At 44.7% G+C, this 15,089-nt stretch overlaps 1 protein-coding gene across 2 annotated transcripts in view; it reads left to right on the forward strand.

The window, feature by feature from the left end:
• Positions 1-5,586: 5,586 nt before the first annotated feature.
• Positions 5,587-15,089, forward strand: part of pcdh11 (protocadherin 11) — a gene marked incomplete at both ends in the record, with an annotated part of 154,635 nt that continues 145,132 nt past the window's right edge. For both annotated transcript variants that reach the window (XM_084448742.1, XM_084448743.1), the window contains 2 exons: positions 5,587-6,126; positions 12,491-14,977. In XM_084448742.1, coding sequence (XP_084304868.1) covers positions 5,587-6,126; positions 12,491-14,977 — 3,027 coding nt within the window. The remainder of the gene's footprint in view (positions 6,127-12,490; positions 14,978-15,089) is intronic.

Consider the following 15,089-nt stretch of genomic DNA (forward strand, 5'->3'; position numbering starts at 1 on the left):
AGACGCGTGTGTCGCGTTCATGATGGTGCCAGACGACCACGAGTCATCAAGTCTGTGCATGGTTAGGCTATACTTCAATCAGATACATAGCCTACTTCATAGGCAAGCTTTGCTGCATACTTTTCGGCAGGTGTATTCCGACTACATACCAGCCTCCCGTTAGCCTGTAAGCGCACACGCACAGTGCAAGTGCGCGCTTCAGGGACACGGCTCAAATAGGCTACAGCTTTGAGATCATGAGATATTCTGCCACTTATGCGTTATAACACTAATTGTGGCTAAGGCGTAATAAAAGTTGTTTATAATCAATAGAAAAAATACCTGACGAATACGGTCAATGGCAATAATTCCATGGCGTGCGTTTACCGATGCACTCTCTTGTAGGCTACTCTGAGAAGTATTACAATACGTTATGTTTTGACAAGCTATCCAAAACTCCAAACTCTTCTCCCTTTACCTAGTTCATTATAGCCTACATCATTGCACACTATATGGGCTTGTTTGAATAGATGCGCTGGGAGGGAAGTCCACATTAGAACATCAGAGCATCATCCGCGGTACGTCAAGTAGCCGCTGCCCGGGAAAAGTATAGCCTACTCCTAATTTGAAATTGGACCATATTCCCATCACTGTTTGAATTTACTGTTCAAAGTATGGTGACTAACTGTAAAACATTAAAAGCCATGGAAATAATTTGGGTGTAGGCAATAGGTTGGTAAATAATAAATGGTACAATGGTTGGCTTGATACTAGCCCATAGGCCTAATTTGAGCCATTGCGCATATGAATAGGCGATTCACAGAGATAATCGGTCGCCTGTGGTTAATGATAGGTTAATGACTGAGGTGGGTTTCAGTTTAGGTCTCAATGGATTTTGCACATTTGTATCTAGACCTCCATCTTACATAATTAATACAATTGTTTCAAAACATTTTAAAGCGTTGAGACATGAAATTAATACCTTCTGCAATACAACACCCATAATTAGCCTACTTCACTTACTGTAAGGCTACCCCAAGGTTATGCCCACAAACACAGCCATGGGTCCAGAGGTTTATAAGGCTACACATTCACCAACCATGCTTGTTGGGTTTGTTGTGTGCCTCTTATGGTTTGTTTTTTTGTCTCAATAGTTTTGTTTTTTCTTATGAAGCGCTTCAAGCTGTACAAATGAGCCTACTGTAGCCACAGTACTTGATGGCATCCAATAACTTTTGTTTGTTTGACTTTAGTGCAGGAATATTTTTTTTTTACATTTATACATTTTTTATTTTCATTTCGAATAGATACAGTGTATAGCTTATACTTTTATAAATAAAACAATATTTATATTTAACATATTACTCCACATTGGCTCATTTAGTTTACATTGTATATATATATATATATATATATATATATATGTATATATGTAATTGTTGATTTAAATCAGAATATTCTATCCCACACAAACTGGCTATTGAAAAAGTAATGTACTCGAAAGCATAAAAGTTATAGAATACATAAATTAGTGTTCTGTGTTTACACTTTGTTATACATTATTCAAGATCTACAGGATCTGTATGCACAGTCTCCATGACAATGCACCACTGTCATTTTCATTTGATTACTTTGCCAGACATTTTCTGTTAATTACTAGCATATCTGATAAGTCCTCTTCACTACTCCGAGTTCTTAGGGATGTTAACGTGGATAACATACAGCTGTAGACAGGATCTTTTTTTAATCATGGTTTATTATCAGTTATGTAAACGGATCACAGCACATAATTGTAATATCATCTGATTGTCTTCACGCCTAGCTAGAGTGTTCAACGTCCTTATGATGTTCTTCAAAGTGACAACTATGTCAGTATAATTTGTGCGTCTCTGAATCATGTTTGTACACCGTGACTGCCCCCTAGAGGGCATAGGTTACTGCATAAAAAAAGCTAAAGCAGCTTTCTCTGATAAATTAAATTGACGCACACCAAGTTAATGTTATTTCATGCGCAACATGATTTCAGATCAGTCAGATATCTGAATTAGAAACTATAGGCACATCTGACTAACCCCGGGCTGATCAGTGCTGGTTGAAGTGGATATTACCCTTCGTCGAGTAAAGTGAAGAAATTAAACATAGCTACATGTTTGTTCTTATGAGAGCGGTTGTCTGTCTTTTGGCCATCTTGAATCTAATCTCCCTCATCTTTACGGGCCACAATCATTCTTGGAGGGTCACAATGATTCTCCTACGCCAACTAGAGAAGAAAAGTAAGCATGAACACTAGCAGATGGTCATGAGAAAAGCACGGTCTGGTTTTAGGAGATAATACTAGGTTGCTCTTGGGTTTATCAAGGTTGCTGTTGTAAAAAACAACAAAAAGACTGTTCATCAACACCCAAACAATAGTCTTATTATGGGTGCAGGCGGTTAAGATGTTTGGTGCTATATTCCATCTGTTACTTCTCCTTCAAACTGCTATCGAAGTGTCCCCACTCTGCCATCTTTGGGGAGGTAGGTGGTTCCCCTCCACCTCTGCTCAGACTGATAATAACAGTGGGGCAGCCTGTCCATCATAGTGTCATGTAAGGAGATCCAGGATCGGTCTGCTCCTGCACTCCCGTCTCCTGAGAGAGAAGGTAGAGTTGCCTACACTGGATGAATCCTGCTGTCTGGGGCTCAAAATAGCATTTCTGGAGCCTAGTGAAATGTAAGCAAGGGAGACTCTTTCTGACTGACACTTCAGCTGTCTCCTCTCCTCACCCCCCCCACCCCCCACACCCTCCAACCGTCATCGGCAGGCCATGAGTCCTCAAGAATTCTGAAAGTTAAAAAGCTCAGAACCACACAAAAACATGCAAAATATAGTTTGGAAGGGGGCACTCCCTAGGGTAAACGCTGAATGGGCACCGGACCATGTGACTGGATCTGCAAAGGTTGGTAAAAGGCGATGATATTAATATTTTTGTCAAAAGAAAAACGTCCCTTTAATCTGCTCGACAGTCTGTTGGTAGCTAGTGGATAGTGTCGGTGCTGATAGCGGATCAATTATGTTTTGAGAGATTGAACTCCCTACACTCCCCATGTGAGTCTTGAGCCTATCACATCGCTGTCCGGTATGTGTCACATGCAAAGAAAATCTAGATCATCCTTTGATCTTTTATTCACAACTAGAAAATATATCATCTTCATCACATATTGTAGGGTGCAGCAGCTGTCGACTCCTTACACTTGTCAGAGTGAATAGTAATTGCTCACACTACCTAGGAAGGAGGTAGGCTTCAAAGTGAAACTGTCACGGCGACTTATGCCTATGTCATATCGGTATTTTTGAAACGACAATGTGCCGCGGCTGTTCGTGGGAGTAGCCAACACATTGATCACTGTCAGGAAATCACCCTCAACCATTTCCTGCACTGCAGACCTTAATGAGGCTTCCATGACGGTCTCAAAGACACGTGGAAACAGAGAGAAGATATCCATTTTAAAAGAGGGAGTGAACACAGGGCAGCTGCATGGCTCAAAAAACACATTAAATGAAAGGTTTACAGTTTAGATAGTGATGATTAATTATCTATTTTCTCACTCATCACATTGGATAACGTGGGAGATAGGCACACAGAGAGCAATTTGCCTTCATCGGTGACTTGATGCAAGCCCAGCAACTATAATCAGCACAGCTGTGCATCGTTTGCGTGAGGACGTACATCACACTTTTTTTTTGCCACACTTGAGAGGAAAGGGAAGTTTCATTACAAGTCTTTATTAATGTTGACCCATGGGGCCGGGCTAAAACTCATCACTACTTTGAGCAGTCCACCTTGATGGACACGTAGGGGTTGAATAATTTGGCCCGGAACATGGTGGGATATGAGCAGGGAAATCATGCCGGCCTATTAGTGATTGGACGGAAGATGTTGAATTTTGCCCTTGAGAGGCCACCTATTAGTTGGGAGTAACCCTTTACATACGGAATCAGATCCAGCATCCAGCACAGTGTAAAATGTATAGCAGTGCTCACTGCTAAACTTGATCCTATAGCTGGAACCACAATACCAAAGTGTATTGTGGGTTACAATAATTGCATTGCATGCTTACAATAATGCACACTAATGACAGTGTGTACAGTAGTGTACCATGCAGAGCAGTTTCAAATGGTGTACAGCTATGTACGTATATTACTGTTTCTCTGTGGCCTCATCTCATCTCATCCCTGATTCTTAATTCATTTGGTATACAGTATGTATAATAAACTGTCCTGTATCGCCAACAAGCATCTTCCATTGACCTACTTAAGTTTTGGCAATCGAAATCCTTGCCCTTCAGCAAAGTTTTTGCGTATGAAACATAAGTTGGTGTAACCATGGAGCAAGTTGTTGGTCTGTTCTACAGTATGATGATTTATGGATAATGGCATATGGTGCTAGAGCCCATAGGCCTTTATTTTTGCTATACTGGGCGCTCGAACAAAGAGATCATACAGCGCACAGTTTCACTGTTGAACATGTTGAGGAGAAACACGTGAAACAATAATGAAGTTATTATTGTATTCTTGTTTATGATTGATGGTGGCCCTCAACATAGATTGATTAATTCAATTTGTTCCCAATGCAGAGTATTGGTAAGCAATGCCCTTATCTCATAATCTGTTTACACACATGGCCTCCATGCAATATTGGAGATTTAGACAAGTTGTTTAAATATTGGATAAATGAGTCTTAGCATTAAACGCACACTCGGCCATTTGTGTAATCTGGCTCACGATAAGAGTTTACTTTCAACTAGAGGAAGCCTTCAGGATGCCTGTCAGATGTAGATGAAGTAGATAACCATATGATGTGTGTCTCACTAAGGGCCTGCTGTTTCCCAAGCATCTTAAGTTTGGACATCAGTTTCAGAAGTACATTCTGTACCACACTGACGCGCAGATATAGAGTTATCATTTTAACATGTTTTCGCTGGTTTTATATAAGATCAGGCATCTGAAAAGCAAGACGGTATCACAAGCAACATCTTAAAAGTTAAGGGGGAAAAGAGAAGACTGTGCTGTCTTTATACAAGCACAAGATGTACTGCTTCATACCGAGCCTTTTAAGTATTCATCAAACGTTCAGGCAAGGTTGCTCCCCGACAACTGCAGATCCAGAACTTCTCAGTCCTCATACTGTAGCCTGCAATGAAAATATGAAATAGTTGATTACTGCAATGGAACAGATTGATAGAATGTGTGAACTATCAACCTTTTCTTGTCTGCATGTTCAATTGGATGTCAAAGAAGGTTAATTGTGTAAAACTGCTGTTAATTTGCTCTCAAAGACATTGGAAGGATGCAGGCTCAGAGCTAGTTAGCATGTAAAGGTCAAGTTCAAAACTCTCCATTAGGGGAAATAATACTAATTACTGCAGAACCTATGAATGTCATGTCATTTCTGCAGTGACATGTCTCTGTTTCCTCCTCTCTCTCTCTCTCTCTCTCTCTCTCTCTCTTTTTTTTTCTCTCTCTCTCTCCCTCCCTCCCTCCCTCCCTCCCTCCCTCTCTCCCTCCATTCCGGTATTGTGACAGAATTGCAGCCGCAGAAGAGAAGCTCCCCGATCACTCTGATTATGGACTTGGGAAGTCAGGTGCATGTGCTGGTGGTCTTGCTCTCCTGCCTGGTCTCTCCGTCCTGGGGTCAGGAGAGGGACTACACGGTGAGGGAGGAGCAGCCGGAGAATGTCCGCATCGGGAACCTGCGCCGGGACCTGGACCTGGCGCTCGACCCGGACGTCAAGCTGTCCTCGCCGCTGCAGTTCAAGCCCGTCTACAAGACGGGCGATGTGCCCCTGGTGAGGGTGGAGGCCAGCACCGGCGAGATCTTCACCACCTCCCACCGCATCGACCGCGAGAAGCTCTGCTCGGGAGTGTTCAACGAGAAGCGCTGCTACTACGAGATAGAGGTGGCCGTCCTGCCCGATGAGATTTTCCGTCTGGTCAAGATCCGGTTCCTCATCGAGGACATCAATGACAACGCGCCGCTGTTCCAGTCGACGGTCATAAACATCTCCATCCCCGAGAACACGGCCATAAACACCCGCTACCCGGTGCCCTCGGCCTTTGACCCAGACGTTGGGATCAATGGGATTCAGCACTATGAACTTGTCAAGGTGAGTTCACACTTCAATGTACCCCTCAGACATGACTGCACAGGTGCTGTATGTCAATATAAGCACAGTAGACGATAGCCTGGCTTCGCCATACCCAATTCACAAAAATGCGAAGGGTCTGGACCTGCTGAGTTTATTTTCGATTTCCAAGGTTTATCAACGGTTGCAGACTAAAATGCCTCTGGACGCAATTGGATAGACCTACAGTATAACCAATCAGAGCAACGGAATGTGGGTTAGTCGTTGTATCATCGTATAAAATGGGTACAGTGGTTGTATCAAACCCTATTATCATATTAGATAAACGGTTGTGTATTACCATATTAGATAAACAGTGATTGGCACGGCAAATATGTGCCGGGTGGAACTGAGTGGGAGCGTGGCCAGACTGATCTGCGGAGAGAAACAGAATGTGAGCATTGAATTGAGGCCTGTATCAAGCTAAATCCAATGCTAAAGTCCCTCATTCTGTCCAATATTACAAGCATTGTAATACTTGCATCCAAACTTCGCAAAGGGTCTTTTCAACCTCAACATATACGGGAACCCATTGGTTGTCACAGAAACTGCATTCCTTCATTGGTGCAAAGATTGCATTTGGCTACATGATAAGTAATGCTGGCAGGGACCTGAGGATGCGTGCTGGCATGTACAATGTACATGGTACGTGTATCTTGTACACATCAAATACACATCCTTGAATCCCATAAACATCCTCGAAACCTGGGCTCAAACCTAGCATTGGTGACAACTGCAGGAGGACCATCAATTAACAAGCTAATTACAGCCGCTGAAGACAGGCTTAAACCTCTGTTTACTTATTGCTTAGCACCCAGTTCCCAGAATGAGATGTCAGGGTTTGTCAGGTCAGGTGTAGTCTAAACATGGAATTGAAAGTATAGGGCAAATAACCTTACATATCTGGAATGGATTTGGGCCATGTTTCCTTTAGAACTTTAATGATATGCAGTAACAAAAAAAAATTGAGCTAATAATATGAAATAAATTCCTTATACAGGATGTATGCACTCTATGAAACTGATCTAATGTTGTGCACATAGGACAAGAAAAGGCAAATTCTTACAGTATGTATGTTAATAAGCCCCTCATGCAGAACTAGGCAAGTTTTATTTCATCATCTAATTGATATGAAAATCTATTAAAGCGCAGCGGTAATATTCTCATTCGTAGCTTAATGAAGTCAGCCCCCCCCCCCCTCAAAAAAAAACACCAGAAAGTATTATAATGTCATGCATTCCCCATTTATATTCTAGTCTAGACAACACTCAGTGCATTGCAGTAGATGAAATTGCAGATGAGCCCTTGCTAATTAATTGTAATCTTACTGAAGTGTGACGAAACTAGGCGCAGCAGAGGTACCTTCTGACATACCAACCAGGGTGCGGGGTCTGTACCGGAGTGTCATTAGACTACCTGCTATTACACAGCAGGTTTCCCGAAACGTTGACATGACAGGGTGACATGATTATGTTTTTTCTTGAGCTCAGTGTGAGATGGAAAACGGCACGTCGATCACGGAGTATGAGATTAAGTTTGCACAGCGCGGGGATGAGCCGAATCCTTGCGGCCCCGCATCTGCCTTGATTGCTAATTTGCATTTTTAAAGAGCCTCGCTCTCTCTGCCAAGGCCTTCCGGATGTAACATCTTGAATTGTTCATGCCTGGAAAATGACCAATCCAATGTTCTGCACATTATGCCGATGATCTGCACTCATTTTCTTTGCCCTTTTTCACAATGCAATATTGTATCTCGTCTCCTAGTCTTCCATTACCTCTACCTTATTTAGGCTTCGGTGACTCGGTGACTCTGTCTCCTGAGGAAGGCATCACACTATCGCATATTCTTGAGTGCATCTTATGAATATCATGTCGCAGAGATGAATACCAAACTGGGTTTGCACCATACACATGGATGGATATTCTCAAACTCTGGTGTTGCTACTTTCTTCAGAGGTGCAGAATACAGGCATCGGGTTTGGTGAAAGGCTTGCGCAAGCATTCCTAGAATAGCTGCTGGCCGTTAATCCAGCTCGCGGACTATCTTTGTATGGTCCTCTGAGACTCGTCTGAAGCTTCCAAAATAAATATATTAATAATCCTCTGCCCAGTGTTCTTGTTTTGTGCTGGACACGCTCCTGAAATCTCTACCATTATGCGTCACCGCACGGTCTGTTCCGCTACAACAGAAGCCTGCTCAACATGTCGCTAGCTGTCATCAAGAAAGGCACATTTGTCTGTCTTTTCACTGAAAAGGAACATACACAACGGCAGTTATATGCAGTAGCTGCAGGATTAATGGTTTGTAATTGCAGCATGAGTGAAATTCTGGCATTAGCATGAGCTGACCTGAACCACGGCAGAGGAGCTCTCAGAAATGCTCAGGGTTGGAGAAAGTAATACCCTGCTGGGCTGGAGGTCGGCTCCACATTGGGGAGAGCTTCTATCACTTAAAGAGAACCTCTTGACCAGTTCACTCCCCTACACAACACGCAAATCTGGCCTGGCTCAAACGATGAGGCTTTAATTTTGTGTGTGTGTGCGTCGGTGTGTGTGTGTGTGTGTGTGTGTGTGTGTGTGTGTGTGTGTGTGTGTGTGTTTGGAGGCTCTAGCCGGCCATCCAATTGTTTTATTTTCCCTCCTGCAACCGTATATGAGTTTGCACCACACTGGATGAAACCAAATCTACAGTATTCCCATTTTGAAGCCATTTCAGTAACTCTAAAAGAGTTTTAGTCGGGTGTTGGTCAGAATCACCTTGTGCAGATCGATACTTAGTGTTTTAGAGGCAGCCTGAGGATAAACCTTGGAAGACCTTATTTTGATGGGATGGACTTTTTTTCTGTAATATGCCTCTTAGTTGCTTATCTAATGGCCTGGTTATTTAGAGTTAGCTGTTAGCTGCACACTTATCTAGTTGAAATACACAAAGGACTTCAGAATGGATGTAATGGGCCCTGTTAATAGTCTCAAAGCCAGCGTTGGAGTAATGTGTTCATATTCAGCTGCCAGCCATGACTGAGTAGATTCTCCCTTCAACTGACTAAGTATGGCATCCTAAATTTGATTGATTGTTCTGGCTTGCGTTCTGCTTGTGCAAAGTAAAGGGTACTTTTAAACAGCGAGACTGTCAAGCATTTCCAGTTTTCATTTGTGTCGGGTTTTGACACATTATCTTCTGCCAGAGGTTGACAGGAGGAGACAAACAATCCAGTGCTTCTATTGTCAAAATGATATGCATCAGATCATGGCCAGTAGTGTGTGTGTGTGTGTGTGTGTGTGTGTGTGTGTGTGTGTGTGTGTGTGTGTGTGTGAGAGAGAGAGAGAGAGCTCTGAGAGAAACAGAGAGAGAGGAGAGAGAGAGAGAGAGAGAGAGATCCACCTTCATTGTAAAATAGTGTTATAGCCAATGATAAATAGCCCCACCAGTTAGCAAGCATATCCTCGGGCATCAGCATGAGCATGGGTGCCTGATATATTCACCACAGAATCTCAGTCCCCTCTGAGTTTTTAATAAGGTCATCAACTTCTCTAAGATGCATCTGCTGATAATCTAGAGTATTCAGAGTATCTGCAGAAAAGATTTTGAGTCATCCAGCCTCCCTCCTCCTCTCTCAAGCTCTCAATCATTTGGAGATTGGATTAAGTTGAATATGTCCGACACATTGATAGGACACCCTTCCTGATAGGGACAACGTAGACACATAACTGAATGTTAAATAGCGAGTTTATCATCATCAGGGTTTAGGCAGGCCGGCCGTCAGAGAGGTCAAATGATCGGCCTTGTTTTAATCTGCCCTCTTTATCCATTTAGAGGGGATTGGTGTGGTCATCCAACCTCAGGGCTGGTGATTCATATTCTGATCCAGCCTTTCCTAAGCTATTACAATCTAACGGCAGGCAAATGTTTGCGTTCAGTCAAAATACAAGGCGGAGGAGCTCTCTGGTATTGGAATGCCTGTATGCTTAATGGCTTCTGTCAGTCTTGTGAAAGGTGTGAAATTAAAGCAAAAGCGGAAGAATGTTTGGCTCATAATTCACGTTAGAGTACTTAAGACATAGCAGCCATTCGCCCCGGGATCAACAATACCAATTGAAGACTAGACATGCTAAAGTCTTGGTTGAGGTGTGTGAAGGTGTGCACCCTTTTCAAGGACATTCTTAATCAGTAATGTGTGTGTGTGTGTGTGTGTGTGTGTGTGTGTGCGTGTGTGTGTGCGTGCTATGGTTTGCTGTTTACAAACCATCATGAAAGCCCATCTTCCATGTATAGTCAACTGTGTTGAGATCTAGCGTTTTGTGTGTTCTAAAAGCTGGGAAAGGCTTTTAAACGACAAAGTTGTTAGAAGCAACTGGGGTACTGCCTGCCGTGTTAGATAACTTTCATTTTTTGAAACATGAAGTATTCCTGTTTGTTCTGTTTCAGTGATTTAATACTGATGTAAGTCTTCAGTTCCTAGGCTGCACGGTCTGTCCATATGCTGGTAATGTACCTCACCATATGCTTACTGTATCATTTTTATTTTTTATTTGTATGCTTAGGCCTACTATCATAAACTAACAATCACATGATCGCTCAGGTGGTGCCGGTTCCAGAAAGTGGTTCTGTCACTCAGTGTAATGCCTGAGTCTGGTGACAACACTCACAGCAAGCACATTTGGACAGTACATAATAATTTACAATCTGTTCCTGTGCATGCTTCCTTTTGACATATTGGTTTCTATATTCACACCAGAGTGATACTGATTTGAAAGCATACTGGGTGGGTACACATTTGGTCCAAATGTTCTGTTACATTGAACGTATGTATCTTAATCTCATTTGATAGCTGTGCCTAGACAGGCTAATCTCATACAATATTATGTGCAGCATGGAGCTTATCTCTTTAAGGAGGATGCTTTCTCTTGTTTTAGCATCAAACTGCTTCTGATTGAGAGGGCTTCAAAGGGCTTCTTTGTTTGGTAATGTGCATGTGTCTCATTCATGAGCCCAATCTCCTCTCTCTTTCTCTCTCTCTGTCTCTCTCTTTCTCTCCCCTCCCTCTCTCTCTCTCTCTCCTTTCCTGGTTCTCTCTCTCTTACTCTCTCTCTTTTACTCACACTTTTTCTCTGACACCCTCTGTCCCTCTCACTTTGTCCTCTAATTCAGAAATGCTTCTGTATACCACCTCACGGTGGATCAGAGATGGTAAATATTAGAGCTGGTTTCTAGTGCTCTTCCTAGTCTGAGCAGTCAGAGACAGTTCCTCATGGGGATTACATATGCATTTGTTTTCATTCTCCTCAGGCTTTACACTCGCCCAGATTTAGCCTCCTTGGATGAAAAGCTTCTTTTAATGTGCAGTGTCTCTCTCTCCCTCTCTCTCTCTCTCGCTCTCTCTCTTTAATCTACAGTATGGTCTCAGTGCATTTAAAATTGGAGCTTATCTCCGTGGCTCCATTTTCAACTGTCTCTCTCACATATGAACCTCAAATCTGGTGAGCTGTCCCCTCTATTCTGAAGCAGACATGATAGGGGGAAGAATAGAATCTCATTCTACTAAAGGCTGAGAAGACACTGAGGAGACTAGAAGGCTAAACCACTCTATCATTAAAAGCAGCACTGGAAGACACAGTATGTTGGTAGCACTTTGTTCGCAGTACCTCCCAAGAGGAATATATAGAACAGCAGCAATAAGCAGAGGAACACCGTTTTTATTCACATCTTTTTTCCCAGTAAAGGTGCACTGTCGACAATAAGTGGCACATTGTTAACTTCAAAGTCTGGATTGATGGTGAATTGCCACAGTATTGAACCATGGTCCTTCGCGCACTGGCCCAAATGTCTCCTGCTTGATCAAGCGGCCATCTTGTCAGAGGGCAGATATCATCATTCAATTCAATTCAATTCAATTCAATTCAATTCAATTCAATAACCTTTATTTATACTTGAAAGCTACTGAGGTTGATTAAATGGTCCAGAATATGAAAATGGATTTGTGTACAGTATAGCCGATCCAAGGAGGTTTATCCACAAGTACTGAGATGTATGCAAGCACAGTACAGCTCCATTCGGCTTTCAGATGAGGTTTTCTCAGTATCCAGAGTTTGAAAAAGTATTTTGCTAATGTGGATAATGTCCTCTGGTTTTATCCCTGAAGTAAATATTTTAAGGAGCTTTTTTGGCCTTCTAATGGGATTTAAAGAACCTTCACCCCATTTAATTTATTTTATTATTTTTTTGCTGCGGCATTTAAATTTACTAAGCAAAGACAAACGGTCTTGTTTTTTCCACTCAAAATATTCCAAAACAGCTGTTAGATTAGTGTGTTCCACAACATTCATTATTTCCCTTCTGTCATTCCAGAGTGTCAGCGAGTTCGGCCTTGACATCATCGAGACCCCGGAGGGCGACAAGTGGCCCCAGCTCATCGTCCAGCAGAGCCTGGACCGCGAGCAGAAGGACACCTTCGTCATGAAGATCAAGGTGGAGGACGGGGGCACGCCCCCCAAATCCAGCACCGCCATCCTCCAGGTGACCATCTCTGACGTCAACGACAATCGGCCGGTGTTCAAAGACAGCGAGGTGGAGGTTAATGTCCCGGAGAACGCCCCGATGGGGACGACGGTGACCCAGCTCCACGCCACAGACGCTGACCTCGGCTCTAATGCCCAGATCCATTTTACCTTCAGCAACCAGGTCTCCGCCTCCACCAAGCGCCACTTTGCAATCGACAGCTCCACGGGACTCATCACCGTCAAACAGCCATTAGACCGCGAGCTGACCCCGGTCCACAAGCTCATCGTGTTGGCCAGCGACGGGAGCTCCACCCCCTCCAGAGCCACGGTGATCGTTAACCTGACGGACATTAACGACAACGTTCCCTCCATAGACACTCGCTACATAATGAACTTGGTTAATGGCACTGTTCTCCTGTCGGAAAACGCTCCTCTAAACACAAAAATAGCTCTAATTACCGTCACAGACAAGGACGCTGATCTGAATGGTAAAGTGACTTGTTACACTGACCACGATGTTCCCTTTCGGTTGAAGCCTGTGTTTAATGACCAGTTCTTACTGGAAACCGCCGCTCCCCTCGACTACGAAACAACCAGGGAATATGCAATTAAGATAGTAGCCTCCGATTCTGGCAAGCCTCCCTTGAACACGTCGGCGATGGTTTTAATTAAAATCAAGGATGAAAATGACAACGCCCCAATCTTCCCTCAACCAGAGATCCAACTCTCCATACCAGAGAACAATGACCCGTCCACACAGTTGATAAAAATCAGTGCCACCGATGCCGACAATGGACAGAATGCAGAGATTATTTATACTCTTGGCCCTGATACGCCTGATGGGTTTAACATAGACAGACGGTCGGGGATCCTCTCCGTTGGCAAACGCCTGGACAGGGAGAAGCAGGAGAAGTATTCGTTCACTGTCATCGCCAGGGACAACGGCTCCGCGCCTCTGCAGAGCAATGTCACGGTGAGGTTAATCGTCCAAGACCTCAACGACAACAGCCCGGCGTTCACTCACCCCGAGTACAACTTCTACGTGCCGGAGAACCTGCCCCTCTACGGCACCGTGGGCCTGATCACGGTGACCGACGCGGATGCCAGCGACAACGCGGTCATCACCCTCTCCATCCTGAACAGCAAAGACAATTTTATTATCGACCCCCAGACTGGGGTGATCAAACCCAATATCACCTTTGATAGGGAGCAGCAGAGCTCGTATACCTTCATGGTGAAGGCGGTAGATGGAGGTCAGCCACCCAGCACGTCATACGCCAAGGTCACCATCAACGTGGTCGATGTCAACGACAATCGTCCCGTGTTTGTCATCCCAGCCTCCAACTACTCCTACGATCTGGTTCAGTCGGCTACCAGTCCGGGCTCTGTGGTCACCAGGGTCTTCGCTATCGACAACGACACAGGCATGAACGCAGAGCTGCAATACAGCATCGTCGGAGGCTCCCCGAGAGGGCTGTTCGCCATAGACAAGACGACGGGGAACATAACGCTACAAGAGAAGATAGCTGCTGCCGATCAGGGTCTGCACAGGCTGGTGGTCAAGGTCAAAGATCTGGGCCAGCCGGAGTCGTTGCACGCTATCGCGCTCATTCACCTGTTCGTAAACGAGACTGTGTCTAACGCCACCTTCATCCAAGAGCAGCTCCGCAAGAGCATGGAGACACCCTTGGACCGTAACGTGGGGGGAAGCGAGGCGACGCCCCAAGCCAACGGGTACGTGATCGTCGTCATAGCCATCATAGCGGGGACCATGACCGTCATCCTGGTCATTTTCGTGACGGCCCTGGTGCGCTGTCGACAGACGCCTCGCCACAAGGTCGTCCAGAAGGGCAAGCAGAGTGGCGAGTGGGTGTCGCCCAACCAGGAGAACCGTCAGATTAAGAAGAAGAAGAAGAAAAAGAAGCGGTCCCCCAAGAGCCTCCTGTTGAACTTTGTCACCATCGAAGAGTCCAAGCCCGACGACCCTACCCACGAGCACATCAATGGTACCTTAGACCTCCCAGTGGAACTGGATGAGCAGGCCATGGGGAAGTACAACTGGGCCACCACGCCAACCACATTCAAACCTGACAGCCCGGACCTAGCCAAGCATTACAAGTCTGCTTCCCCACAGCCCACATTTCAGATCAAACCGGAGACCCCGGTGGCTCCCAAGAAGCACCACGTCATCCAGGAACTCCCCCTAGACAACACGTTTGTGGTGGGCTGCGACTCGCTCTCCAAGTGCTCCTCCGCCAGCTCCGACCCGTACAGTGTCAGTGAGTGCAGCTGTCAGGGGGGATTCAAGACCGCGGGCCAAATCAGCACCCGACAGGTAATTCACTACTTACTTTTTAAACCTACCACCACCCACTACAGCCAACCCCATTCACACTCCCCTTACTGTCCCGTGGTCGGTGGTGTTGAGGGCGGGGGGAGGCAGCATG

The sequence above is a fragment of the Borostomias antarcticus genome (assembly GCF_949987555.1).
Source record: "Borostomias antarcticus genome assembly, chromosome: 14".
NCBI lineage: Eukaryota > Metazoa > Chordata > Actinopteri > Stomiiformes > Stomiidae > Borostomias > Borostomias antarcticus.